Source organism: Epinephelus lanceolatus, chromosome 9 (assembly GCF_041903045.1).
Source record: "Epinephelus lanceolatus isolate andai-2023 chromosome 9, ASM4190304v1, whole genome shotgun sequence".
NCBI classification, from domain to species: domain Eukaryota; kingdom Metazoa; phylum Chordata; class Actinopteri; order Perciformes; family Serranidae; genus Epinephelus; species Epinephelus lanceolatus.
Window position 1 is genome coordinate 41,450,989 of NC_135742.1, and position 27,805 is coordinate 41,478,793.

At 38.9% G+C, this 27,805-nt stretch overlaps 1 protein-coding gene across 2 annotated transcripts; it reads right to left on the reverse strand.

Annotated features, from left to right (window-relative positions):
• On the reverse strand, positions 1–21,908 carry pias2 (protein inhibitor of activated STAT, 2). 2 transcript variants are annotated; one of them, XM_033619780.2, is made up of 14 exons: positions 21,829–21,908; positions 17,700–17,884; positions 16,935–17,022; positions 16,794–16,844; positions 15,522–15,612; positions 15,303–15,437; positions 15,081–15,186; positions 13,654–13,727; positions 11,577–11,737; positions 10,113–10,246; positions 9,534–9,720; positions 9,113–9,249; positions 8,967–9,004; positions 1–5,294 (listed from the first exon to the last, which is right to left on the reverse strand). In XM_033619780.2, the coding sequence occupies exons 1-14, from the start codon at positions 21,867–21,869 to the stop codon at positions 5,076–5,078; spliced, it is 1,647 nt and encodes a 548-aa protein (XP_033475671.2). In that variant the 5' UTR covers positions 21,870–21,908; the 3' UTR covers positions 1–5,075. The 2 variants fall into 2 exon arrangements, with proteins under 2 accessions (XP_033475671.2, XP_033475670.2); XM_033619779.2 differs by having other exon boundaries at positions 17,700–17,887; positions 21,829–21,893.
• Positions 21,909–27,805: the final 5,897 nt, after the last annotated feature.

A 27,805-nucleotide genomic window follows, 5' to 3' on the forward strand; every position in this document is an offset into this window, starting at 1 on the left:
CTCTATACAAACACTCCCCACTCATGGGTGGTTGTTTTTTATTCTGCATGCATGAAGATGGCATGAAGGTGGGACAATAATTTTATAGTGTTGTCAATCTTACATGGTTTTACCTTTTTACTTATTATGCTAAAATTATTCAGGGTTGGTTCACCAAAATTATAAAAAACATATTTTCTCACCTGCCACCAGTGGTATCTCTACATGCAGACAGTTGAGGTTTTATTTATCAACGTTTTGAGATATTGGTCTCTGATACTTTTGCCTCCACCTTAATACATTGTAAGAAAATGGAATTTGGTATCAGTTTTGTTGACAGTTTTCACAGTACTTCAAATAAAGATTGTCTCCCGTCTGAATCATCCTGGTCAGCCCGGTCTGTCTCATAGAAACATGTAAAATGGACATGAAGACTTAACAGTGCTTTATGTAGAGGTGGGCGCAAAATGTGTTAAAATTGCATGCTGGCAACATGAAAACAATTCCAATGCAAAGTCAATAAGGATCTTTTGTCCTGGTGGACACATGAATAAGGTATTAAGAGCGAGAAAGTCTGTGTAAGGCGGGACATTTTGGTCCGCAGATTTTGCTTTGGAGTGGGCACTCTGGACTTGCACTTGGTACAGGCTGCAGTGTACCAGAGGAGGCGAGGCTCTGCACCGTAAGGCTCTGAGATAACATTATCTTCCCTCTTCTGCTTACAAGTGATGAATTTACAGCTCATAGCAACTTCATACCATACTGTCTCTGGCATTTGTTTGATATCTAGTGTCGGCAAAAAAATGTTGCACATTTCTGATCCGTTGTTAGTGCAGTTAGCTTGTTTATTGTCACATTGGATGTCCTGCTGGACCCTGTTCAAACTTTAACACTTTATATGGGAAAAAAAAAAAGAACCGTTGATTAGTTGTATTGAACAGACAAATCTGATAGGACTCACATATGGTCCAGTCCTTTAGTGAAGTGACTTTATGTGACAACACAAAGCACTTTATATGGGTACTTTACGTAACTACTCAAAGTATGCAAGTTTACATCACTTACACACCAGTTTTCTTTCCCAAAACCTCACCAAACAGCGTCTGTCTCTAAAGGAAACTGCGATTGTTTGTAATACTCTTTACATCAGCTCTTTTGCTAGCATGTGATTTTAACAAACGTTGTGCCCACCACCACGTAATACCTTAAAAGGTCATATCACATATTTCTGTGAGACGGTGTTGAACAGGGACACTGATTCTAAAAAATGTTTTAAAAAGTCAACAAAACTCTGTGGAGACTGAATTCTCACAGTTATCTGAAAATCGGTTTTTATAATTTGGGTGAACTGACCATTACAACAGCCTTAACATGCAAACTTGAAATTGCAGTCAACATCATCTAGCACACATTAGCATCATGTTTGAATAAAAACACTGGCCAAAAACTGCTATACATTAGCCGGACTTTTACATCACATCTGTATTTCAGTTACAGATACTGACATGTTGTTTCTGTGTCAGTAGTTTCATTCACTCAGTCCGTCAAGCCCAGAAAAGTGGAGTATAGGTCCCTGAGATTGAGCTCCTGATGGCTGAAAGTCCACATGCAAAACAAGCAATCCAGATAATGGAGGTGTGATACAGTAGCTGCCCTGTTTATCCGTCTTACTGCTTGCTGTCAACCGTGAGAAAGTGGGCTTCAGGTGTTTAGACTGAGCGAATGTTCATGTCACGTTCATCCATCCCATACTAACACACAGCATAATTAACATAAGATAAAATCCAAATATAGCAGAGGCCAGAGTTTAGAAGAATTACAGAGTGGACTTTTAAATATTAACTAAAGAGAAAAAGATCAGCGAAACAAACTCTTTCATTCACATTATGTCAAAATCCACCAACACCATCTCATGCTCGCCAAAACTGATGCACACATTTGTGAGAACATTTAAAGGAGCAGTTAAAATATTTTGGGAAATACCTTCTTTTAAAAAGTGAGATGAGCAGGTGATTATTAATGTCTGTTTTAAGCACAGTGCTGGAGTCAGATGTGGTTAGCCTAGCTTAGTATAAAGACTAGAAGGAAAAGGAAACAGCTAGTCAGGTGCAGCACATAATCGGGGCTCGGCAATAAGAACTGCCCAATAGAGTGCCCAAGGAATGAGTTCCAAAACCCCAAAATGTGTTAGCATTTCTAAACTCCCAGTTCCCTTGTCTGGAAGTCAATGGGTTTTTCTGAATAGGTTTTTGGTTTGATCTCCGAAATGAGGGCTGTGGTTAACACAACCTGAATAGACATTTGTGTTTTATTCTGCAACATAAAATACATCAGTAAATAACCCACTCCTGAATTATGAACTTTATCTGTTTCTTAACAAAGGCAGTTGCCAACAAGTTGCTAAATGACACTACAGAACGTCATCACACTGAACACGGCCTAACAGCCTCGTTGTGGTGATGAAGTTAGTCGTGCAACTGTGGCATTGTTCATTTTTTGCCTGATGTTAGCTTTTTACTTCTGGCCATTGCATTTAGGTTTCAAAAGTCATTAATCAAATAGTGTTCATTTGTGAAAATTATCCTGCTGAACAAATCGTTAATCATCATAAGCATTTGTTCATCTAAAATCCAATGGGAAAACCCAATAAGCTTTTTGACAAGGAAACCAGGGCAACGCTAACTTACGCATCCGCTTACAGAAAAACAACACCTCTAGAGCACGTTTTAGCCCAGGGCAGGTAAAATGCCACATTAGGCTAGTAAATCGAACAAATCACTTGACCAATAAGGCAAGTGGTAAAAAAGAGTTAAACGCATACAGATAAAACAGGGTTGTTTTTCTTCAAAGGCATGTCAAATTTAAAATTTAATTAGCCTTTGTTGTTTGATGACTACTAATAAACAGAACAATGTATAGGGGAAAGTTAAAATTTACTTTGGGCAAGTACATTTCCAACCACTGCTTCAACCAGGCAAGTGAAAAACACAGTAACATTAAACCCTGAAAATGTCCCCTTAAAACCACAAACTTTGATTCTCATAGCCCTTTTCCACAAAATGTTTAAACACGGGAAAACCCGGGGCATTGGTGGCTTAGTGGCTAGAGCAGGCGCCCCATGTACAAGGCTGTTGCCAAAGCGGCCCAGGTTCAACTCCAGCCTGTGGCCCTTTGCTGCATGTCGCGCCCTCTGTCTCTCCCCCTTTCATGCTTGTCTGTCTTATCGATTAAAGGCTAAAATGCCCCAAAAAATATCTTTAAAAAAAAAAAAAAAAAAAAAAAAAAAAAAACATGGCAAAACCTGCTTAATATAGACTATAGACTCCTTTCCCATCGCCAGTAGATTAGAGCTGTGTGCATGGCTCTGCAGCAGGTGAGTGTGCCTCAGTGTTTTTGTTTTTATTTTACTGCTGTGTTACGTTCAATGTCATTGGTTTGAAAAACAGAGGGAAAGGGAAAGGGGCTATATATTTTTGTTTAAGGAGAAAACAAACAGGGTAAAGCATGTTAATTAGTGAGCTCAGAGGTGTTGGTAGGAGCATTTTTGAACTTTGAACAGAGCCAGGCTATCCACTTCCAGTCATGCTAAGCTAACAACATAATGTCTCAAGGTTTGTACTTACACGGACATTAGGTAGACATCTCACTCTCTGAAAGAGAGCAAATGAGTGTATTTGCCTCAAGTTGACTATTCCTTTAAGTGTTTTTCTCTTACAAAACAGAATCATGTTTGCACCTTATATAAGCCAATAATTTGACCATACACAGAAGAAAAGGATTGGATTTGGGAGGCAGAGTGGTATGAACCAGCTGGAATCGTTTGCTGAGTATCTGAACTACAATTACAACTTCATTTAACCTAACACTAGTTAAATTATTATTGCTCTGACTAAATTACAAAGGAACATTTTACGTTGGTATGACATGAAAGTTGCCCTGTTACAGCCCTCATTGGGGTACTGACTGACAGCTGGTAGAACCAATGAAAAAATCTGAATTACTGACCTTCCTTCCATGTTAACAGTCAACACTATCTTTATCAGTCCACAAATGTTTTTCACCAAGGCCTTCCTACTTCTGTCATTTACTTGCATGGATGTGTGAAACAAGCTCTTGCTGAAAGCAGAGTCCAAGCTCTTGTCACATCCGTGCTGACTCTAATCAGGCACACAGTTCCGGTCAACCAGGCCAGAACAGGCTGAAGTCAGATTGACATGTAAGTTCGAGTAACCAAATTGGTATAAATGAAGAGTTCAATGTTCCTAAATATTTTCAGCACTGAAGCAACTGGGAGAGAAAAAGTATTACAGACATTTATCTTTCTCCCAGGAAAACCTCTACAGAGCTGTGGGTGGATGGGATATTAATATATTTTTACACATGACCAAAAGACAGACTGTTCAGGTCATGAGACTGTATAATATAAGATGTAGAAACTCCGAAATAAACTTCCCCAAGCAGTAATTTTATATGAACACTGAAACAAATAATGTGAAGGGATTACTAGTTCCACTGATTCCAGTGAAGTGTATGCTCCCTAGCTGGTACACAACGGCACCCATCTAGCAAATCATAGAGATGCAAAATTTTCCTAAGGAGGTGGAAGAGCAAGCCATGGATAAAACACCAGGAAATACTGGATTAAACCAAGGCCCAAAAAACTGGGGCAATGTTGGACTAAACCAAGGCTAAACCACCAGGGAATATTGGACTAAACCCAGGCTAAATCAATCCCTTCTTCTTGATCTAATGTGATAAGGTATGTATGACAGTGCACGAGAAGGATTCTCAAATGTTGAAGTCAGGAGAACTTGAAGAGAAATGATAATTCACCGACATGTTGTCCTTGGCCATCAAACCGTTTATCGTCCTACCGTAGCAGATAGGACGCAAACCCCATTTAGAATCAGAAACCCAATGGCAAAAAGAAATATGCCTGGATACAGTTTTTAACATCATGAAAATGTTTAGGTCATCAAAGTGGTCATGTATACCAATTTGGGTGCCTCGGTGTAAAACTTGACATGGCATGAACACGTAGTCCGCACTAAAAAGGCCACAGAAAAGGGGCCTGAAAAGGTCCAGTGAGACGTGGCTCAGTCTAGTGAAATAATATCTGATATGCTGCTGTCTGTTCCTCCTCCAACGCCCCCTCCTCCTGTGATGACCCGCGTCTCGTGGAAGGAACTGGCAGCATGGGTGCTGGTGTCATAGTGGCTGCTGGAGGAGGAGACCAGGGCTGAGCTGGTGCTGGCTGCAGCTGCAGTTTGCATGCTGTTCGTCAGGTTGTCCAGGAACATCTGTGGCCTGTAATGCTGAGTGGGAAAAACAAGTTGATCAGGATCAACATCATTAGTCCAATGAAATGTCAGTGAAACTTTTTAGTTTGTATGACCTGCTAAAATACAACAATACAACAATCCAATGTATGGCAGTATTGCCATACATTGGAGAAGTATTGCCTCTCTTGGTTGACATACACTTTTAGTAATTAGTGGATCTTCCATGGATGATAAACGAGGTTCAGACTTCACTCTGTGTCACCAGTGAAGACGAAACACAGCAAGTGCTGGACAGAGCAGTGAGTGACAACCACATTGTTTGCAGCGGAAAAGCTTAAGGGACCTAGGGTCTAGGTACCATGTCTGAAGGGTTACTTGAGCCCCGTTTCCAACTAACATTTTCAGTATGGTACCATTGGAACCCTTCAGACATGGTACCTGGACCCTAGCGTTTCCACTGCAAACCGTCCCTTTAAATATGGGCGAGGTTATTGTCACTCACTGCTCTGTCCAGCCCTCACTGTATTTCCTCATTATCAGTGACAGTGGAAAGTCTGCACGCTGATGTTTTCAGAACAAAATAAAACATGCTGCAGTGAGAGTCTCTCTCCATGGAATATTTTAAAATACCAGCTTTGTGCATTTAGTCCTTCTCAGGCAAGCTCGGGGGTTTAGTGTTGCATTGGCCCGACGCTACGTGACCCTTATCTTTTCTCAGAGTGAGGATTAGAATATATGCAGTTTACATAACCCGGCCAAAGTCAGCACAGTTAATGCGCTGCTCCAAGAGGCAGTACAACATCCTTTCATTGCATATTTACAGTTTACTAATTAAATCTCCACAATATGAACAGTGGCTTCTGCCTCATAACTAGCCTACTCAATTGAATTGTACATACCGTACTGCTCTGTGGGAACAGGGCTTTTTAGTCCTCAAGGTACTATATCTTGAGTGTTTTGTGGAAATGGGGCTTGAAAGTGTTTGTTTTTGCCACTGACAGGCTCAGATTGTTATTTTAAATGTCTGACAATATTATGGAAAGGACCCTACAGAGGTCGACGTCTTTGTTAAAGAGTAGGATGCTCTTTAATTAGAAACAGATCCAAAATTGCTATCATCAAAGCCACCAGACTGTATTTAAATAAACAGTAATTTTATCACTGTAAAACACTTTATTCAAAGTTGACAGAAGTAAAATAAAACTCACAAAACCATTTTGGTTCTTCTTTCCTCGTTTTAACAATCACCACTTCTGGTTTGGTTTAAATACATCCTCAATTCACTCAGTTAGATGTGAAAAATATGCTGGATCTATACACGCTAAAATTACTGATTATTTCAATGGAGTCTGGTGTGTTTGGTGATGGCGACTTCGGGGCATGTTCTGGTTAAACCAGGAGGATCTTACTCTTTAACAAAAATACCAACCTCTGTAGGGATCCTTTCCATATGTTGTCAGACACTTTTATTAATAATCTGAGTCTGTCAGTGGCAAAAACATTGCCACGTACATTGACAATGCTAAATTGCCCACAGGAATCTCATTGTAGCCAATTTCACTGATGCTGGCTGCAGCGGCCTCTCTGAATACTGGACCAATTAAAAAATTGTCTCCCAGAGTCACTTTGACACAAAGTCATGAGAAAATAGGCTCCAGGTTGGAAAATACCTTACTTATCCTTTAAATGTGAACAGATAAGTGTATCTCAATTGGTTTCACTCTACAAGCAAAAGCAAAAGCAGCATGTGTGCATTAACTTAACTAACTGAAAATAGTTGCTGTCATTGTTCAATGGTTACATTAAAAAAAAGTCAAAGATTACTCTGATTAGTCAAATTACTTGCACTATGCACTGACGTATTACATCTGACGCTTTAAGATTCCTACTAAATACATCTCAACTCTATAAATGTAATTTATTAAAAATCTTGACTGCAAAAGTTTGTTTGGTTTCATACAGCCCTGGTTAAGAGGAAAAGGGCACAAAATGAAGTTCATGGATATGCATCAAATAGCTTGTGAAAAATAAAGTGTGATAGTCAGCTCTTATTTCAAAATGTGTCAAATACACTTAATCAACATTCCACATCTTTTCTGCTCAGCTCGTTTTCAGGGTGTATCTCCACTGTGTGAACATCAATCAGACACTCAAAATTGTTTCAGCCAACAAAAGGTGATTACAGATCTATGATGAATATTGGAGATTTAGATATTCATAGATTGTGAGAACCAACATGATAAAAACTAAATTTGAAAGAATATGTATTTAATAAAATAGCAATGAGGTAAAAGTGGGTCAGTCCCATTATATCAACCTGAGTATAAACCTTTTGGGCTGTCAGGATCCACATGCCTCCCCTCACTGAACCTCCAGAAGTGTATTTTCTCTACTATTTTTGTTTGTTTCCCCACATCCTTCCTATTTGCGGTTTAAAGGGAATTTTTTTTTTTTTTACGACCTGGTTTTCTTTTTTGAAGTCGGCCTTCCTGTAAGTTGTTAAAACTTGACCTTGCCATGTAAAGGTACGCAGTCAGCAGGGAAACATGGCTGCTCTGCGATACTTTATGTAAGAGTTGTAAGATGTTTACATTCAGTGTCACCAAAAGTCATTGTGCATATTTCTGAGGTCTTACAAATGTGTTGAATGCATTTCCTTCCTCACAGAACATTTGTAAAGCTAATTCTTTAAAGTGTTTTAAATCCAGCATTGTTTACACCGGTGCTTACCAACTTGCAGTCTTCCCCTTCCCTGCTTTTGTTGGAATATTGCAGCATACTGTGGCGTGTTACAGCCAGCTGTAGTAAAACCGCACTTAATCATTGCTATTTAGGAGACTGTCTGAAATTCACTTCTTAATTTCTGTCTTTGTTGTACCAGTAGCAACACTGACTAGAAAACAATTTGAACAAACAGAGTGAACCTAAACTTCTGCGTTGAATCCATGCTGTACCAATGGTATACCCTCTGCCTAGATGCATACCCTATGCCATACCCTACGCAATATCCTGATGTGCACCTCCCCAGAAACTCAACTACAACAAACATTTCCCTCAGAGGGAACAAAGCCTTTATTTACAGTTATTTCACAGATAATAACAATAAATTGTGAAGACAATAAAGTCCCCAGAAAAAAAGCCAAAGTCCGATGTGTGATTTATCCTGGCTTCATTTATCCTGGCTTCATTTATCCTGGCTTCATATGAGTCCGCTAGCCACTAGACTAATGTGTGTGACGGTAAATGTCACAGGCTTATGCTAATAACGTAAGCATGCTGTATTTGTGGGGAAAACATGTCTAACATAAGACAATTGTTTTGTCGATGAATTTTATGAGTTATAATAAAACCAAATTTTGTGACATTACCTTTGTCATGTCAAGTCATGTTTTATGTGTTAGATGAATCAACTAAACTTTACTTCACAGGAACTCAACACAATGGCACAGAAACCCTATCACCAACTAGTGTTTTGGAGGTGTAATTGCAAATCGACACAGACACACCACCGCACAAATATAAATGCTCACTACAGCATAGGCCACTTGCTTAGGCTCTGCTTAGAGCCTGTGCACAACTATAAATCAGCCTTAAGTAGCAAATGAAAGCTATTCTCTGCTGCTATGATTCCTGGTTTAGACTGATAAGATGTGAGAAATGATGTGTAGTACAGCTTTTAACAGTAGGAAACTGTGACAAACATACCTGAGGATCTGCTTGAATTAAGGAAAACAAATCCAGACCTATAGGTAGGAAAAAAATGTTATTTTTTGTAAGATTATTATTTGACTAAATTATTAACATTTCCACGTAGTGATCATACTGATAGTTATCCTATGCAGCTGACTCACTCTGCATGTCTGTTGGGATGGTGGCCAGGGTGGATGGGTGGAAGGGGACTGCATAGTCAGCAAGTGTAGAGGTCAGGAAGGATGGATCCAGGGCCTGGACGTTTGGCATGCGCACAGTGGGCTGGTAGGTCAACACTCTGAGAAAAAACAGCAAGCTTTACAACAGTGTGTTCCAGATGTCATCCTTCCAGAAAACAGCAAACACTTAATACTGGATGTCTACTGCCTAGTGTTCTCTTATATGTCACTGGATGGCAACAGTAATAGAGACTACTAGAAAAGTATTGTGGTTATTGAAGATCACTGTGACAAATGCATAAAGATCAAATTACAAATTGAAGGCCGTTTTATTTTTTTGGAACAAGGTTGGTACACGGGTCTGTCTATGGCTCTACAAAACAACACAACCAGGCTTGCTCACCCCTTCGCGTGCATCTCCTCGTTCTTGGAAATGTAAACACAGCGTTTCTTCAGAGGAGGGTCTGTGTCCTCTTCATCATCAGAAGAAGAGGAGCTTTCCAGAGTCAGATCAATCACATCAGCCTTCTTGGTGGTGCTGGGCTCAGTAGAATGGGGGACTACTGAAGACTGTCGTAAAGGAGCTGTGGCTAAAGGACAAAAGTTCAAGGATAAGGCTGGTATTATTCTACATTGTCCTGTTGTCCACAAACAAAAGACAAACCCCCTGAAAAGACCCAAATCAACGACGTGTTTGTCCCTCGGGACTTTCGAACTTCCTGTTTGAGGTTCATAGCTCCAAACCCATTCGATCCAACTGAAGACGAACATTTTAAAAACAATTTTTTAAGTACAGTGTATGTTGATGGTAATGATGGAACGTGTCTGCCAGTGCAACAGTGTGGATCATTAAAGTGTGTTTATTAACAATGGAGCCCAAAAATACACAGCAAAAGAAGATATATCAGGCTTTACTACATAAACAATACTTGTCGGTACAATCATTTTAAACCTTGCTCTGGTATCACAATGACGTACTTACGCTCAATTTTTTGAACTGACTGAGAGGGGACTTTAACTGCCTCTTTCTTTGGTCTCATGGGACACCAGGTTCCGTCCTCCTGGAACTTGATTTCATCCACATCTGAGCAGTCATTCAGGATCTCCAAGAATAAACTGAACAAGGAACAAAACACTTCAATCACCACTATACAATAATTGTACATAACTGGTCACACATTCACACTGACTTTGTTGGTGGTATCCCTGAACCTGATTTTAGTTTCCAAAGTCCCCATGAGCATTAGCAATTGTCAAGTTTTTTGGCCTTTATCCCAAAGCTTCTATTTTGTGTATCTCTGATACAGAGTCCAATCTGAAACTCCTATTTACCTGAATGTTGATTAAATATGTATCTCACACACTGAAGTAACTTGTACAGCCTTCTAAATTTGAAACACATGCTACTTGATCCAAATACTGAAGGCCTAGTTCGAAATTATTAAGTAAACATGCTTGAATTACTGATAAGACATTAAGGAAAGTAACGCTGGAAGAATGAAACTTTTGCTGACGCAAGTGTCAGAACAGAGTCACATCACTTGTGCAACCAAATATGTTCTCACATTCATACACTCAAATTCTATCTCTCATATGTGTTAAAATGCTTGCAGGGTAAAGCCTGACTGTCATTAAGGACAGCAGCTATGCAACACTGGCAGGTTGAGGTGGACGAGATGCAGTACAGCAAAAAAAGGATCCATTTTTGATTGCCGTTATCCAACCGATCTTACCGTTCCATTAAAATTTGCATGGATCTGCACAGATGCCAACTATTAGAATCGGCTCAGGACATTTTTAGTTAAAATACATAAAACCAAATGGGTAGCGTTCCAATCTCTACTGTGAGAATCTGTGTACTTAAACACTAGGACGACGCACAGTGTTGTAGCGACTTTCTACAAGCAACCGTCAGCCACTGAGAGGGCTAGTACAGAGAGGTCTGTCCGACATGCCTTGTCAAAACAAAGAGCATGAGTCCGACACTGCGTTCCTTTTCGTTTACCAGGTTTACCTTACATGATGCACAGAGGCCGCAGCAAAACTGGACCAGAAGGGCTGTAACGGTCAACAAGAAAGTAAAGGCTCCACACTCTCCCTGTCTCTGTTACAAGCAAAACTGAACACTGATGACCAACAAGTAAAAAGGTCATTTTAATTACCCACTAAGACCCGGTGACATGACCACAGACACCTCCATACAAGCACATACATGCCCCCAATTACCAACAGTCACCTATAGTGACAGGCATGAAACCCAAACACATTCCTTGCTCCTTCATAACAGGGACACATGGATTTTTGTAGTGCCATGTTCTCATTACTTGGTTTAACAATCACAACAAGTAATGAAAACATGGCACCACACATTTCCCTCACCAAGAGCAACAACAGGTCATTTTTTTGTGTGTTAGGGTTGATATATATATTGGTTAGTTTAACTAACCCATCAATGATGAGACTCTCATATGCAGCCTTCTTGTCACACACAGGGCAGATCCAGGTGGGTTTCTTTTCATTCATCTGCAGGTAGAGGGCGGCATCAAAACACTGCAGGTGAGAGCAGGTCACTGCTCGGCACGGCACTGTCAGTCGCATCTTACCCAGCTGGAGGACAAAGCACACTCGAGTCAGTCAAAGCAAATTAACTAGGAAAATGATTGATTCCTTGCACAAGCACAAAGTTCAATTTGTACAAATTCATCAGATAACACTTGCTACAAAGTTATTACATTTCTGCAAGTCTTACAGACAGGTGCATGAAACATGAAAGTCGTATGTCACTGGTAGATATGGTACTGTGTAAAACGTACATAAAATCATAGATAAGCAATATTTGTGGGCAACAGTTGCTGATGTGAAAAACACTGTACTAACTGAGCTAGCCTTGGACAAAGTTTGACCATTAATGCTAGCAGTAGAGTAGGGGTCGGTGATAAAAAATGATACAGCATAGTATTGTCATATTTTGCATAGCATTATTGTATAGATACACTCTTGCCAAGTATCATTTTTTTATCAAATAAATTATTAATATTGCAATATATGAATTCAACTTTTTGTAGCCAACTAAAATAGTAAAATCAATTGCTTTTTCAGTTCTCTACATACTGATACATTTTTGCTGCAATAAAAAATGACTGAAATGAGATGAACTGATGAGTGAAAATATTATCTTACTGGATTAAACAGATGTCAAAATAGTTAACCTTTGGGGACAGAATTTGCAGTTAAAAAAGGGTAATATATTGCAATATGTGCTCTCGCAATACTCAGCATACCGCAAAACGTTTTTTAAAATCCTAATAATGTTCTATCGTGACCATGATAGTATTGAATCATGGGACATATGCTAATTCCCCTCTCTACTATGTGCCAAGGGGCATGATATCAAAACAACATCTTACTTATTTATTTAATGTATGAAATGTATGTCTGTGGAACATTAAGCAAGCGGACATAACATTTTCATGTGACACACAGCAGTAACATACCAGTAGCCAGCAGTGGCATATGCCTGTAAACACTCAACATGAACAGCTGGGGTATGGCAGTGGAGGAGTGTGACATACTGTGTTTTAATGTGCAATTTGCTAGTCAAACAGCAGTGACATGCCACTACTCAAAGCAGCAAAGGTTTGTAAGACACACAGCACTGACATTAGGCTACAAGGCATTTAAGACCTGCACATCCAGGCTCAAAAGCAGCCTCTACCCTCAAAGCAATCATTGAACTGACCTTGAGGGGAGCACGATATTGGATATGTTGCAGATGTCAAATATGCTGATATATAATAATTTATTTGACCAATAACTGATACCAATATCAATATATCCAATTTATTTTCCACCTAATGTTTAGTGATCATCAAGTCTCTTCTGTAGTGGAATTATCATCATATTACACATGCATGCTCTTATAATAATAGCCCACCAGCAGATGGAGACAGGATATATAATACTTTTAATGTATGTAATATTCATTCATTGTGCAAAGTACGAAAAAGCATGTTGGGTGATTGTAACAGTTCATTTTAAAGCCGATATTGGCTGATACTGAGAACATGCCAATATTATTGTGCACCCCTACTGTTACTCACTTGTTCTCACTATATGCACAACATATAATGTAATAAACACTGTTATCAGTGGCTACATTTACATAAACATAATAATTATGTATATTAGCCAATAAAAGTTAAACACAAATTCTGGTCTGAGAGCCCAGTTAGTCATTTTGGGCTAAATAATTGACAGCAGTCTCCAGTTTTAGTGCCTTTTAAATAAAATGTGAAGGTGTGTAACAGATTTGAATTTTTCAGACTTTGGTGACCCCTGGTGGTATTTCAAGGAACAAACTGTGGCAGACAGTAATGCATACTTAAGGCCTGATCTGATCTATGCACAACACATACAGAGCTGCAATTCTTTTCACATTTCCCTACAAGCTATAATTTATGCTGTCAGAATAATATTAAAGCTACTGTCATCACATAAACATTCTACACAGATGCTTCATTTACCGGGCACATGAGTGAGACTCGAAGGCTTGTGGTGGCAATCTCACTGTCTGGATCTGCTGTCAGCTTCTCTTTAACTGGAACACAGAGGGCATGGGAAGAGTACAGAAGAAAAGAAGAGAGTCATTTGAGAGGTATCAAATAAGCTAAAACAAAAGATAAAAAGAAATGGGAGCCCTCTCCACACTGGCTTTCAACAAATGTTAAGTGTTGATCTCTATGTCTCGATACAAGTCTGTGTGAGACCCATTTTCAAGACTAATTGGTATGAGCTCTGCACTTTTTTTTAATGAACAGGTCAATTTCAGGTGTTTCAGTTCAGCTTTACTCACCAAGGGTAGCAGAAAACTGATAACCTTGTTCTCCCTGATCAAAACAGCTAATCACAGGGAGTCATGCCGTGCATTTACATGCTCTAAAGTAACCACGTTGTTTTTCCACTAAAATTAACACACGCATGCAGGTTTTTTTAAACACAAGAAAACCAGCTATAAGTAGGTGATAGACTCCTTTCCCATTAGAAGAAAACAAAGAGTGGTGTATACACCTCTGCAGCAGATGAGTACACTGTTTTGTATGTGTGTGTGCGTGTGCGTGTGCGTGTGTTTCATGAGTGTGTCATGTTTGATGTCACAGACAGGCCACAAGACAGGTTAGTAAACAGTACGAAGCAGCACATGGAGGCCTGTGAAAACTTCATGGTGGTTACTTCTTATTATATGTATCTTTAATATTCAGTCTCTTGCTCAAGCTCAGTGCAGCTGGGTCAATGTCTGAGCGCTCCTTGGGCAAAGAGCGATGAAACTTGTGGCAGCAGGCAGCAGTTTTCCTGGAGAATGTTTTATTGCTATACATATACAGTATGTGTGTAACTGAGTTTCTAATTGACCCTTGAACCTGACAAAGATTTCGAACAAGGGAAGTCTTCACTGGGACATCACGTATATATGTATCCTCAGATACATCTCAACTTAAACATGCACAACTAACCTCTAGAAGTCTGAAAAAGTCTGTTTCCAGTGCTAAACATCTGACTATTTGTAAAATTCTAACACATTCAAACTCTGTTACTACCAAGCCTGTGCTCTCACTGCACCTCAATCCTCTGACATACACACAAATCAGGGAGCATCATACTGTATCACTAGTTAAAATAAGTAAAGAATGCGTATGGGGAGAAACTGATTTTGTATGCAGATTTTCAGTAGTGATGTTACCACAGTGCTGGTGAATGTATGGTCTGATCTCCTGTGTAACCTGATCTTTCTGAGTAACCTGGTTTCTTGTGTGCATGTAAACATACTGCTGGTATGTTAAATGTTGAATGAAAACCTCTAGTCAAGCGTGATTACGTCAAGGTAAAAATGCTGCTGTATAGCTTCTAGTGGTCAACACTGAAGTGTTGTCACAGTAGTTTACTGTATAGTTACTTAGTGCTCTGGAGTGGTCTGGGTTTCTGATGCCCTTCATCCTCAGCCTCTGCAGGAGCAGTGGTGATGTCAGTTGCCTCACCAGGTACACAGACATAGAATAGGTCTGAAAAACAGTCAAACAACCTTTAGAGAAGTCACTGTCCTTAAACATGATGTCCAACTCATGCACAGTCAAAAGAAGACGGAAAACAAAGGTTTCAATGAGGTTCATGTTCTCACTTTTCCAATTTCAGGTGCCCATGTCACTGAAATCTGATTGGGTACTGCAGAGGAAAGTCGGACAAGGGAGGTTATGTTCAGAGGTCGCCCTGGTCTCTTCTGCTCCACACCATTTTTTGGTGGCGGTGCATAACCCTAGAGGAATAGAATGCTTTGTTAGCTTCTTTATGGTAAAATGGCCTCTTGTTGGAACTGTTCTGATGCAAAACAAGCACTTACTGGCAAAGGAAAAAGTTTCCCATTGACCTTTATGCAAAGACTGTTTGGGTAGTTATCCTCTTGAGGGCAACTTGTCTCTGACAAACAAAATCTGACAACACAAAGAAACATTTAAAGCCTTAATATATATATATCTGAATAAAATAAGGAGAATCCTCACTTATATACAAAACAAATAACTGCAAATTTAAGTGACATGATTTAAAATAATACTCAGCAAAACAATTATGATGGATATTGTTAGGGCTGGGTATCGTTTATTGGTATCAGTATCACTTTTAAGGTATTGGTATCATAATTTTTTAGAGCAGTAATGTGAATAGAGTGGCATGAATACTTTAAATGTTAATAGCCTGGGCTTTTATTTGCTTTAATTGCTAAAGAGATAGAGGTGGGGAGACAAAACACCTCTCTTTATCCTCTTAAAATAACCTAGCTGACCACCAACGTTGTTAGACATTTGATGTGTTATTAATTTAGGTTGTGAGGGCTGGGGTTTCGCACCGGAGAGAGATTTGAAAGTCTGCCCAGCCGCACACACACAATGACAGGGCAAAATGCCTTGGCATATCTAGTCTGTTTTGTTTCAGATGCATTTTTTAATCAGTAACCTGAAAAAAAAAAACATTCCGCACAGAAACCTTGCACACTGATTCTGACGTGTTTTATTGTTCTATTTGCTGTGACAATTTGCAACATGTGACAAAATGACAAGACACATTTCCTCTTTGCCTCCCTCCACTGGAGTTACCTATGTGACTGTCATCACTTCCTCCCTGTCTTGCATTTGGCACCGCAGCTGCATGAATTGTCCTCCACATTCATGTGTGTGGTTCACTTCCTCCTTCCGCTTTGTCATCATTCACTATCTGACTTGTTGAAAGTGAGCTCAGTCATGAAATGATTCTGTGCGCCCTGTTCCTCTGTCTTGTCGTGGCAGTGTCCCGCCACACATTTTCTCCACTGATTCTTGGTCAAATGTCTCTCTAAAGGTTTCTGACGGATGTGACAAACAGAGTAACACAGAGTCTGCTGGTGCGACAAGGAGACAGAACAGTCCTGGATCACACCACCAGCACAAAAAGGGCCGAATGCAGGTATCATCTGACTGGAGATGTGTCGATACTACTCTTACCAAATTATTTCAGTACCAATACCCAGCCCTAGATATTGCAGTGCTATGTTCTGAACCAGCATTTTCCCTAATCAGACTGTATGTTCAGTGTTCGGTGATTTATTCTTCACATGTAAGAAAACTCTAAACATTCTCACCTCAGTTGAATTTGAACCATATAATCCCTTCTGCCACCTGGTAGGAAGTCCCTGTAAACAAACATGGTTAAACAACTTGCTAAACATATTTACATCACAAACGTGGGCATGTTTTTCTCAGTTTTTCTCAAGCAGTCCTACCTGGATATGCATACTTCCCGAACTTGCTGTGGTGTCAGGGCAAAGATAAAATATTTTTCTTGGTGGTACCTCTGTGTAGGACTCGCTCCTGAAAACATAAATGATGACTGTTACTTACAGAGTACCGACTTCAAATAACTAAGATACCTTGGCTCAAAACAAACACATGCTATAATGTGTGACCTTTATTTAGAGCATATAATTCAGATTTTGGGTATATTATCAGAAGGTAAATCTGGATTTACTTCCATCTCATGATGGTGATGGTGTACAGAGTAGGTCATGTGAAGATAAAAAAATACTGTTCAGTGACACTATCCATTCAATCTTTGGTTTAACTTCATCAACTACAGTCTCTGGCTGATGTGAGACATCCTGTTTTCAGGCACTTCCGTATTTCAATGTGCCTTGACAGGGAAATTGCAGCTTTTAGAAAAATCTGAGTTCCCAGATGCAATTACAAATTGGAATTGACTTTAAAGTGATTTACAAGTCAGAAACTCATAATTACTATAACTCCAGTATGACACAAATGTGACATCTTTGATAAGCCATTTCCTGGCTTGTTTTATTAACACAGATTAACATATTTAAATGTAATTTGTTTTTTATACTCGGGAAAAATACTGTGTTGAAAACATGATGTTTTGTTATAACCTCAGACACTGTATTTGCAGCAGTATTTAAAATAAATCTAACAATACCCAGTTCCAATTTGGGACTAAGTGCCATCGTTGAGACCAAAATGGAAAGTAAACCACAGACCTAGACTTGAAGGCTTGATTAGGACGTCCAGCACATCATAGAAGGGCAGAGGCTTCATCTGCACATCAGGGTGGACAGGGGGGATGAGAGGTGCTGGCTGCTGGAGATTCATGCTGGCTTTGGTGTTGTGCAACACGGTTGTTTCACCAGTCAATAGGCTGAGGTCTGTGTTACAGGACCAACTCCTGCTAACAGAGATGTCAGTGTTCACTACAGTTACCCCTTTCACATCAGAGTGCAACAGTGACTTCAGACTGACCAAATCAGGATCTATGATCCTAGAGTGAAGCTTGTGATACAGGTCCTTGCTTTTGATATGCTTTGGTGGACTACAGCCACTCTTCAGCAAACACTTGCCACTGTGCGTGTTAGACCAAGGGATTAACTGTTAGCCATTAAAGGAAGAAAGTATGTTTAGTCTGTAGTCTGACTCAGATGAGAAGATGGATATTCAATTCACTTCTCTGAATTCCATTTAGAATTTGATCAAAAACATATTTAGTCCATCTTAGCACACAGACTGTCAGAAACAATGTGTACCCCCTTACAAGAAACAGGTTTCAGTGATGAGGTAAATACAATATATTTTGGTAAACTCAGGTAAACTGACGGTCCTCTTTCTTAAGTTACCAGCTTTGCATCATTTTTAAAAAAAACTCCAGGGGGTTCATGGGTCTATCTATGGCTCCACTGTAGAGCTGTACAATTAATTAATACATCCAAACTGTGATCCTGATTTAATAGAACGCGATTTTGAAATCGCAAAGTTGTGATTAAAATAACAATAACAGCCGGGTCGGAAACACCTGGTCCTATGGGCTTCAAATGCACACACGTAGGTGCAAGGCTACCAAAACAAACAAACAAACAAAAAAAAAAAAAACAGTGAACATTGAGGAAAAAAGTAAAGCCTGCACACTCACTCCATGTCACAAAACTCAAACAAAGACAACGTTTTGATCCTACTTGGATCTTCGGCAGTTCAAATGTTTGAAAAATTGAAACCACTCCTATATTTATATAAAATGTACACCAATAGGGTGACAAGCTAAATGGTGGTAGGTGTGGTTAAACATCTGAATCACTCAGGGTGGTAAAACAATTGACAATCAGCAATTCAATGAATAAAAAAAAGTGCATAGGGAGAAATCAGTAATTCAAAGGCTATACTACAAAATATCAGTCCTATATCTCAATTAATAAAACATTATATCAAAGTTAATCATCAGTCTACATTACTTGTGTTCAAAATTGTATTACATTAAGTAAGAGGCAGAACAATAGAAATCTCAAATACATGGCCAGAAATAGGGTCTAAAACATGTGCCACTATCGCGGCAAATGTTTTAGACTCACTATTATGATCTTGTCAGCCTATTGGTGTGTATTATGTAAAGATATTGGTGTGGTTTCAACTTTTCAAACATTATGACCTGACAAAGATCCAAGTAGAATCAAAATGTTGTCTTTGTTCAACTTATGTGGTATGAGGTAAGAGTGCAGACATTACTTTTTTCCCCACACAGTGAGAATTACAGCCAGTGAATCACCTACCTCAAATTATATTTAAACCAAAGTTCAAGATAATTCAGAATTAAAAACACCAGTTTTTGTTGAAGTTCAATTAATGCATGATGTTTCCAAAGTTAATGAGTAATCCTGTTGAATAACTGTGATCTCAATACTGATCAAAATAATCATGATTATTATTTTTGCCATATTGAAGCAAAACCATTAAAATCAACTGTTTATAATAGATGTCGATGCTCACCAGCTACACTAGCTCACACATTTTCATACTGTCTTAAGCTCTCAGGCTTTAAAATATGGCAGCCTTTTATCACATGCTTGGTTACTTAATTGTAAATGTATTTATCATCTGTCATCAGTGCAAAATGTACCTTTATAATCACAACTTATGTTAGTGTTTGTGTAACTTCTGTAACTTTTTATATATTCATCTAATTATTTTGAATTTGATTTTCTCATGATTTCTTAATTATTATATTTATCTCTCTTTTAGTAAACAGGATTATGGTGATTTTTGATACTGTGAATTGAAAACCAAATAAATTGGTTAAAAGTAATATTTTTGGCAAAAAACAAAATAAAACAAAAAAAAGCACCAGTTCCATGTTCTACAATGTTTTTTGGCTGTTTTTTTATGACAGTATTGACTATCTTTAAGTTTGAGACTGTTAATCAATTAATCAAGAGAATAATCAGGAGATTAAAAAAATGTATTAGTAGTTCCAGCATGTAGTATGGAAATGTGGCATCCCTGCAGAGGTTTAAATACACACCTGCACCAACATAGCCCCTTGTGTTTTTTCAAGGCAGTGTTATTTTTAGTCTTTTTTCACTGAGAAGTCTACCATCTGTCTTTTGGAAAAACTGAGCCTCATACCTGTGGTTCTCTGAGCTAAATGGATATCTACTGCTGTACCTGCTTGTTATATTTGGGCACCCTGTCATCACTCTGGACTTGCACCTAAGTGCATACCAAATCTTCTGACTCCACATGTGCTGGTCATAACCCGAATTCCTCAGCCAAATCTCTGCTGACCATTCTACAATCTGGGCTGAAAACAAAGGGTGGCGGGCCTTTTGTGTTGTCCCTCACTCTCTGGAGCAACCTCACTGAGAAGATCAGACTGGTGAGTTCCTTATCCTAATTTAAATCCCTCTTAAAACACAAGTTTATAAATGTGCTTTCAGAGAGTTTATGGCCTGAACTCAATTTGTATCTGCAAGTCACATATTAAAACCTATTTATATACAAAGGCATTCCCTTGACTATTATTTGACTGATAGTTTTCTTTATTTTTTTTTTATGTTTTAGTAAACACTTTCTTATGTGTAGTTCCTGTTGTCCCATGCTGTATTACTTTTAAACTGATTTTATTATTTTCTTGTCATTGTCTATAGTTTTATACTTTTGTAAGGCCATTTTTTTTACAAGCTACATAATTAAAGTTTATTATTATTATCATCATTATTATTATCATAAAAAAGGTGACTGTAAGCAACATTCAACAAATACAGCTCCAGTGAGGCTCTGAATGAATACAGCTCATGGTATGTGATGCTACTAATGCTGACAAAAATATGATCACTTCCCCTTAGTGAAAAATACAAGGGGTTCACATCGAACTAGCCAGTACACTAGTACATACCCATCAGCTCACGATATAAACAGCAAATCAAAGGGACAGCTTTTAGGTGTTTAGGTAAATTGTTGAATAAAACCATTTATGCAAAAAGCCAGTAAATAGGCTAGCAGCTGCCGGGGCTGAGTGAGAGCAGCTAGGGGGAGGGGGCGGGACTTTAGCCTATAGCAGTCATAACAGTTGTAGTACACAAGACAAGCAATGTTTATGAGCGTGGCTACCATTGTCACACTGCCTGAAACTGCCTCAACTTATGTACAATGTAAATAAGGGGTGGGGTTGGAAGCCCAACAACACGCAGATTAGACATAATGCTGTCCTGTAGACTAATAAACAACTATCTACGAAGCGGCAAAAATGTACTCAGCTTTGTGTCTGGGAAGGGTTATTCACATTAAATAGGACAGTTTAGACATACAAATACAATATAAACAAATTGTTAAACCGATAAGACAAATGGCATGTAAGTTACTCTAACTTAGTTTCAGTTAAATCACATAAAGTTGTGATATTTCAGACAGTTAAACACTCTAGCGTTAACTTTTGGCTAACTGAGTGTAACATCGTCATATTGACTGCATGTCATCGATTTCATACAGAAAATCAATAAAATTTCTGAGCATAGATTACTTAAGAGCTCTATGCACCCGCGTATTTAGACAATAACAGCATAACTACACGCAGTTAAAAGCAATTCCGTATGGCCTCAGCTAGTTGCAGCAAGCTAACAAGGAACCTATTAGCAACTGGCTTGTCATAAACTGTTAGCATTAAGGCTAACTGCCGAAACACAGACGATCTGCTGTTAAAATGCATATTCCTGCGTAGTGATGCCATGTCCTTATAGCCCATTAACCCGGAGCGTCATATATCGATCGCTTTTTGTCTTCACAAGTTATCGTTACATGTTATAATGTTGAAAGAAGTAAGTCACAATCACTGTTTTTCTTTTAGCCTACCCGAAAGTCTTCACTCTCCGCCATCTTGTTGTTCCGGTCATCCCGCCCAGCGCGACTACTTCCAGGTGACGCCTCAGCCGTGCAGTCAAAGAGCATGGATACCAAGAGGCGAAGCTCAATAGAACGCCCCATAGCAACAGACTCGCCCATGGTTTCGTCCTACCGCCGCCATTTTGGACTGTCAGCAGACCGCAGCAGACCCGCTTGCATACAAAAACACACAGACAAACTTAAGTATATCGCTATTAATTATGCTTACAATGCTACTCACCTCGTGATAGTTTGGTCACAGCTGCTTTTTCACGTTTTTGTAAAGCAAAATATAGACTTAAAAAAAAACAAAACAAAGAAAAACGGCCTAGATGGCATCTCTACATATTACATCCACTTATGAGAAGATTAACTTAATTACTCCTTCAAAATCACCCCATAAGCCAATCTACCAAAAAATAAAAAAAATCAATATTTTAACTAGAAACACATTAATGGCTACGTCACATAGTCAGGAATAAAGATTTATTTACAGTTTGTACAGTAACAGGACAGTAATAATAATAATAATAATATATAGGATATTTTAATATGATATATTTTAATGCTAATCAGTTCTGATATAAATGGTTCAAGAGGCCATATATATATAGTATGGCTATATATATATATATATATATATATATATATGTGTGTATAGCCTACATATACATATATACATAACAAAACAAAACTGCCATATTAAATTGATATTAAAACACTTTAAAACTTCCACCTCAGGAGTTCTTACCTGTCGGGATCCTTCAGGAAACGGTGGAAGGCCAGGTGCGGGGTGTTTCACTGATAGCTGTTGCAGTTAATTGCACTACACTGTTTTCTTTTACTTTTTTTCTCCTCTCTCCTTGACATCTTGCATGTTGTCTGGGCGCAACAGTCCAAGCTCAACAGTCCAAAATGGCGGCAGCGCCCCTAGTAGGCCTAGCTGTTGGCAAAAATTCAACGGAGCTTCGCCTCTTGGTATCCATGCTCTTTGGTGCAGTGGACACACAAGAAGGGACGGGACCGGACCCCTGTCTATGGAGTACTGCTTGTGCCACAAAAGGTGGCCCGACTGTCTCTTTACAAACATGGCACAATTCCACCTTGTCAAGTCAAAGAGCTATTTTTCAGAAAGACAAACATAAGTCCAGGTCCTTTGGCTGTCCTATATTTGGCTAGGTTACCTTTAAAAATACACACACACACACACACACACACACAGGGATGAGGTAGAGTGAGTAGACTGATGAAGAAGTTAGCATCACCCTGGTTCCCTTGACAAAAAAGACTTTTGGGACATTGGATTTTGGATTACTGCAGGAAATAAGCTCTGTGACAAACACATGTTTATGAAAGCTACTTATATAGGCTATTTTGTTCTGCAAGATAATCTTCACAAATGGATGAATGAGCACCATTTTTTATTATTTAAGTCTTAATGAATTGCCAGAGGTAAAAAACTAATGCTGTAACCTGTGATGTGTAGTTACTACTGCCTGACCAGCGGGGGCGCTGTTAAGTTACGTACCTGTTGAATGACCTGTAATACATGCAGAGTAAGAAGCCAGTAAACAGAGTCCACATTGAAACACACTAGAATCTCCGTCTGAGTCATTACAAACATCATTGTTATAACTACAATACGTGACAGTGCCCAAATAATAAGGCTCCTGGGCCTGACGGGTTTGGGGCAGAATTTTATAAGACATACAACTTATTGCTGGCGCCGCTAATCCTGCGTATGTTTAATCACTCTAGGGAAGTGGGCTCTCTAACTAACACATTATATCAGGGTAATATTGCTTTACTTTTGAAAAAAGATCAGGACCCCACAGATGTCTCCTCATATAGACCTGTGTCTCTTCTTTCGGTGGAAACTAAATTATTGAGGAAAATTTTAGCTATTCGTCTTAAGAGCCATGTTTCCAAACCCTGTCTGATCCACCCAGATCAGACAGGGTTTATCCCTAACCGACGTATATACTTTACTATGAGAAGATTGTTTAATATATTATATAGCCCTCTTCCTGATACGGAAAATTCAGTCATAATATCCCTTGTTGCCCAAAATCTTTTGACCATGTAGAACGGCCATCAGTATTGGGTAGATTTGGATTTGGCAATTCTTTTATTAATTGGATCAAAATATTATACAAGGAACCTATGGCCTCGGTAGTCACAAATCAAAATAAGTCGGGACCTTTTCGGCTATATAGAGGGAAACGCCAGGGGATCCTTTATCTCCATTTATTTTCGCTCTGGCTCTGGAACCATTGGCGTCTTCGATACGCTCCAGCCCTGAAATACATCCCATAACACATCTAGGGACTCATCATAAGATTTCGGCCTACGCTGACAACGTTATATTATTTATCTCGCATCCTAAAGCCTCTATATCTCCATTGCTGCAGTTAATAAATAAATTTGGCTCATTTTCGGGATACAAGATAAATTGGGGGAAAAGCGAACTAATGTCACTATCAAATTTAGTAGATAAGACATTCCTCATGACAACTCCATTTAGAACTGTATTAGATAAGTTTACAAGTCTGGGTATTATAGTGACAAGGAAGTTGGGTCAATTATTACGACATAATTGGGATGAGAAAATGGTTCAGTTAGAGAAGAATATACAATTTTGGAACACTTTGCCTATCTCAATGGTAGGGCGTATTAACGCCATTAAAATAGTTGTTCTACCAAGGTTCCTGTATATATTTCAAGCTATCCCGGTATGCATCCCTCAAAGTTACTTTAGAAAGCTAGATTCAGTTATATCATCTTTTATCTGGTCTGGAAAAGTACCTAGGATATCGAAAGAACAGGGCTGAGGGAGGATTTGGTCTGCCTCACTTTAAATCATATTGTCTGGCTGCACATTTGAATATCTTTTCTTTTTGGTTTGAGTGTTTACCAGACAATAACCTGGAAGAGATGCCTGCATGGTTACAAATTGAACATCTCTCCTGTCAGTACACTTCTCTACCGGCACTTATTAATAGCCCAGTAAAGACTAAGAAGTCCATGTATAATAATAACCCAATAATTTATAACACCTTAAAGATTTGGAAGCAAGTAATAGTAACTCTAAAAGCACCTAAAGTTTTTCTAGATACACCTTTTTGCTTTAATCATGCATTTGGGCCAGCACTGGACGATTTAGTTTTTCTAAACTGGAGAGAGAAGGGTATTAGTACTCTGAGAAATGTATACATTGAGGACCACCTTGCATCCTTTCAGCAGTTACAGCAGACATTCCAGCTCCCAGCTTCCCATTTTTTCCGTTTCCTACAGCTGAGACATTTTTTGAGAGCTCATGTCTTACAATTTGAACGTAAACCTCAACATGCAGCTTTAGATAGTATTTTGCAAATTAAACCATATACGAGAGGAGCAATGTCTAATTTTTATGGAATTTTACAGAAAATGAATAATACATCCTCAGATTCATTTAAGGAAGCATGGGAGAAAGAACTGGATACTGAAATCTAAGAAGAAACATGGGAGAATTGCATTGAGAACATTTATGATAGTTCAATTAATGCTAGACACAATTTGATACAATTCAAGGTAGTACATAGACTACACTTTTCTCCCTCCAAATTGCAGAAAATATTTCCAGAAGTGTCATCTCAATGTGTCAAGTATCTAAGTGAAGAAGGAACGTTGTCTCATCTATTCTTACGATGTCATAAGCTAGTCATTTTGGGGCTTTTTGTTTGGGTTTTTCACAAAGGCTTTTAACCGGCCATTTAATCCAGCCCCACTCACTGCGCTGTTTGGGGTCGTGAATGTGTATGATGTGAAAAGTGAATATGAGGCTAGGGCTATTTCCCCTTTCAACATTGTTAGCCAGAAAGCTAATTTTAGAGTCTTGGAAATCTGAAAAGGCTCCTACATTTGAAATGTGGCTAAGGAAACTGGGGAATGTACTACACTTGGAGAATATCAGGTATATTATGTCAGCCAGAGAGAAAATCTTCTTTAAAATCTGGCAGCCTTTTCTTGATGTAATGGCTGGAAATTGACTGAATGTTAATCTGTCACTGTATCTGACGTTCACTGTTTATGATAGTATGATAGGATATATTCGTCACATGTTAACAACCTCTGTCAAAACTTCAGAATTGGTTTCGGTATAACCACCAACCTACGTGAATATGTATTTTTTTTTCTTTTTTTATGTTGAAAATAATAAAAAAGAGAGGAAAAAAAAAACTAATGTTGGGCTATAAATGAACTACAACATCCCTACATCTGCGGCACATCCTTACCACAGCAAGGCTGTAAAGCTGTGTTCGATATGATGAGGTTCTGTAGTCTCATTTAGCAACTTGTTATCAGCTGACATGTAAAAGCTTCAAAATTCACAGTGGGTTATATAGGCCTACTGACAAATTTTGTCTCTTGAGTAGAGATGCACAATAATATCAGCACGTCATCGATATCAGCCAATATTGTCTGAGCTCCTTACCCTATCTCTAAGGCTGAGCCCAGCCACCCCATGGAAGAAGCTCATTTCGGACACTTGTATCCATGACCTCATTCTTTCGGTCACTACCCAGAAGTCATGACCATAGGTGAGGGTTGGGACGTAGATGGACCAGTAAATCAAAAGCTTCACCTTCCGGCTCAGCTCCCTCTCCCTTTAAAAGTATTTTTGCTTGTTCTGCAAATTGTTTGCATTTTTATTAGATACTGAAAATGAATTACACAGTCAAGTCAGGTCAGGTCATTATCAGGGAATCAATTTGATTTAGGCTTGTTCATAAAACACAGACAAATCATATGAAAAAAAACAACAATTTTCTCATCAGATAACTTTTTGAAAATATAGTATTCACATTTACATGACAAGAAGAGAACAGAGCAAGTACTTTATTTGGCTATATTTGGCTACAACCAATCAGCCTAATTTTGGCCTCTAAACATAGCAGAAATATTTTTTGTGGCTATAAGTCTAAGGTAAATTTAATTTACGGTTGCATATTTAGTGTGCCCTGTTGTATTGAACATCCATCATTGTATCTCTGTAGAAAATGAGATGTCTTGTTGTTGATCATGTTTTTACTCAGTTTTATCATTTAAATAAAAAGTAGGCCTATCCGAAACATTGCTCTTTTCCCTTCACATTGCATAGCTGCAAATCAGGTATTTGAAGGTTCGTGCATGTGGCACACACAGGGACACAAGGAGAGAAACCTGACTATGAAAATAAATGCAGTGACAAAAAACTTCAGCAAAGGAAGGATAAGATGGATTAGGAATAGACAAAGTGGATGGACACTAAAGAGGTGTCTCTCTGCTGTACAATTCACACTGTTTACTCAGGTGAGATTGTGAGAAGGCAAGTGAAAGGGAGAGATGGACAGTGTCAGACCCAGAACTCCTCTATACCAACCCAGGTGACAGCATACAGACATGGGTGGTTAAGATTTACTGGACCAGGTGATCCAGTATCATTCTCCTAAGACATTGTAAGACAGTGAGGTGATACAGAAACTTCGTTATTGACATTGCAGCCAAAAACTCTAACATCCTTTACAAAGATCTGTATCAGATGAAACAGAAACAACCCATTACTCACTTGAAGTTTATGTTGGTCCTTGCTGCTGACCTTTGTGGCTGTTTGTGAGACACTGAACCAGTCCCGCCATTCAGACCCACCACACCATCCACATCTGCCCCACCATCCAGACCAGACCAGCCAGACCATCCTGATCATCCACACCTGCCTCACTGGCCTGCATCCCTGTGACTAAAAACCCATGTATGTAAAGGTCAAAAAAGGCCACAGAAGGAATGCTCTCCTTCAATGTAAAAAAAAAAAGATTGCATGAAAGTGCAGAAAGAGTGGTGTGGCACTGTGCCTGATTTTAGAAACTGTTTTGCTGACTGCATGACTGTGGTGCCTCTGCATCATGGATGGATTACTGAATGTACCTAC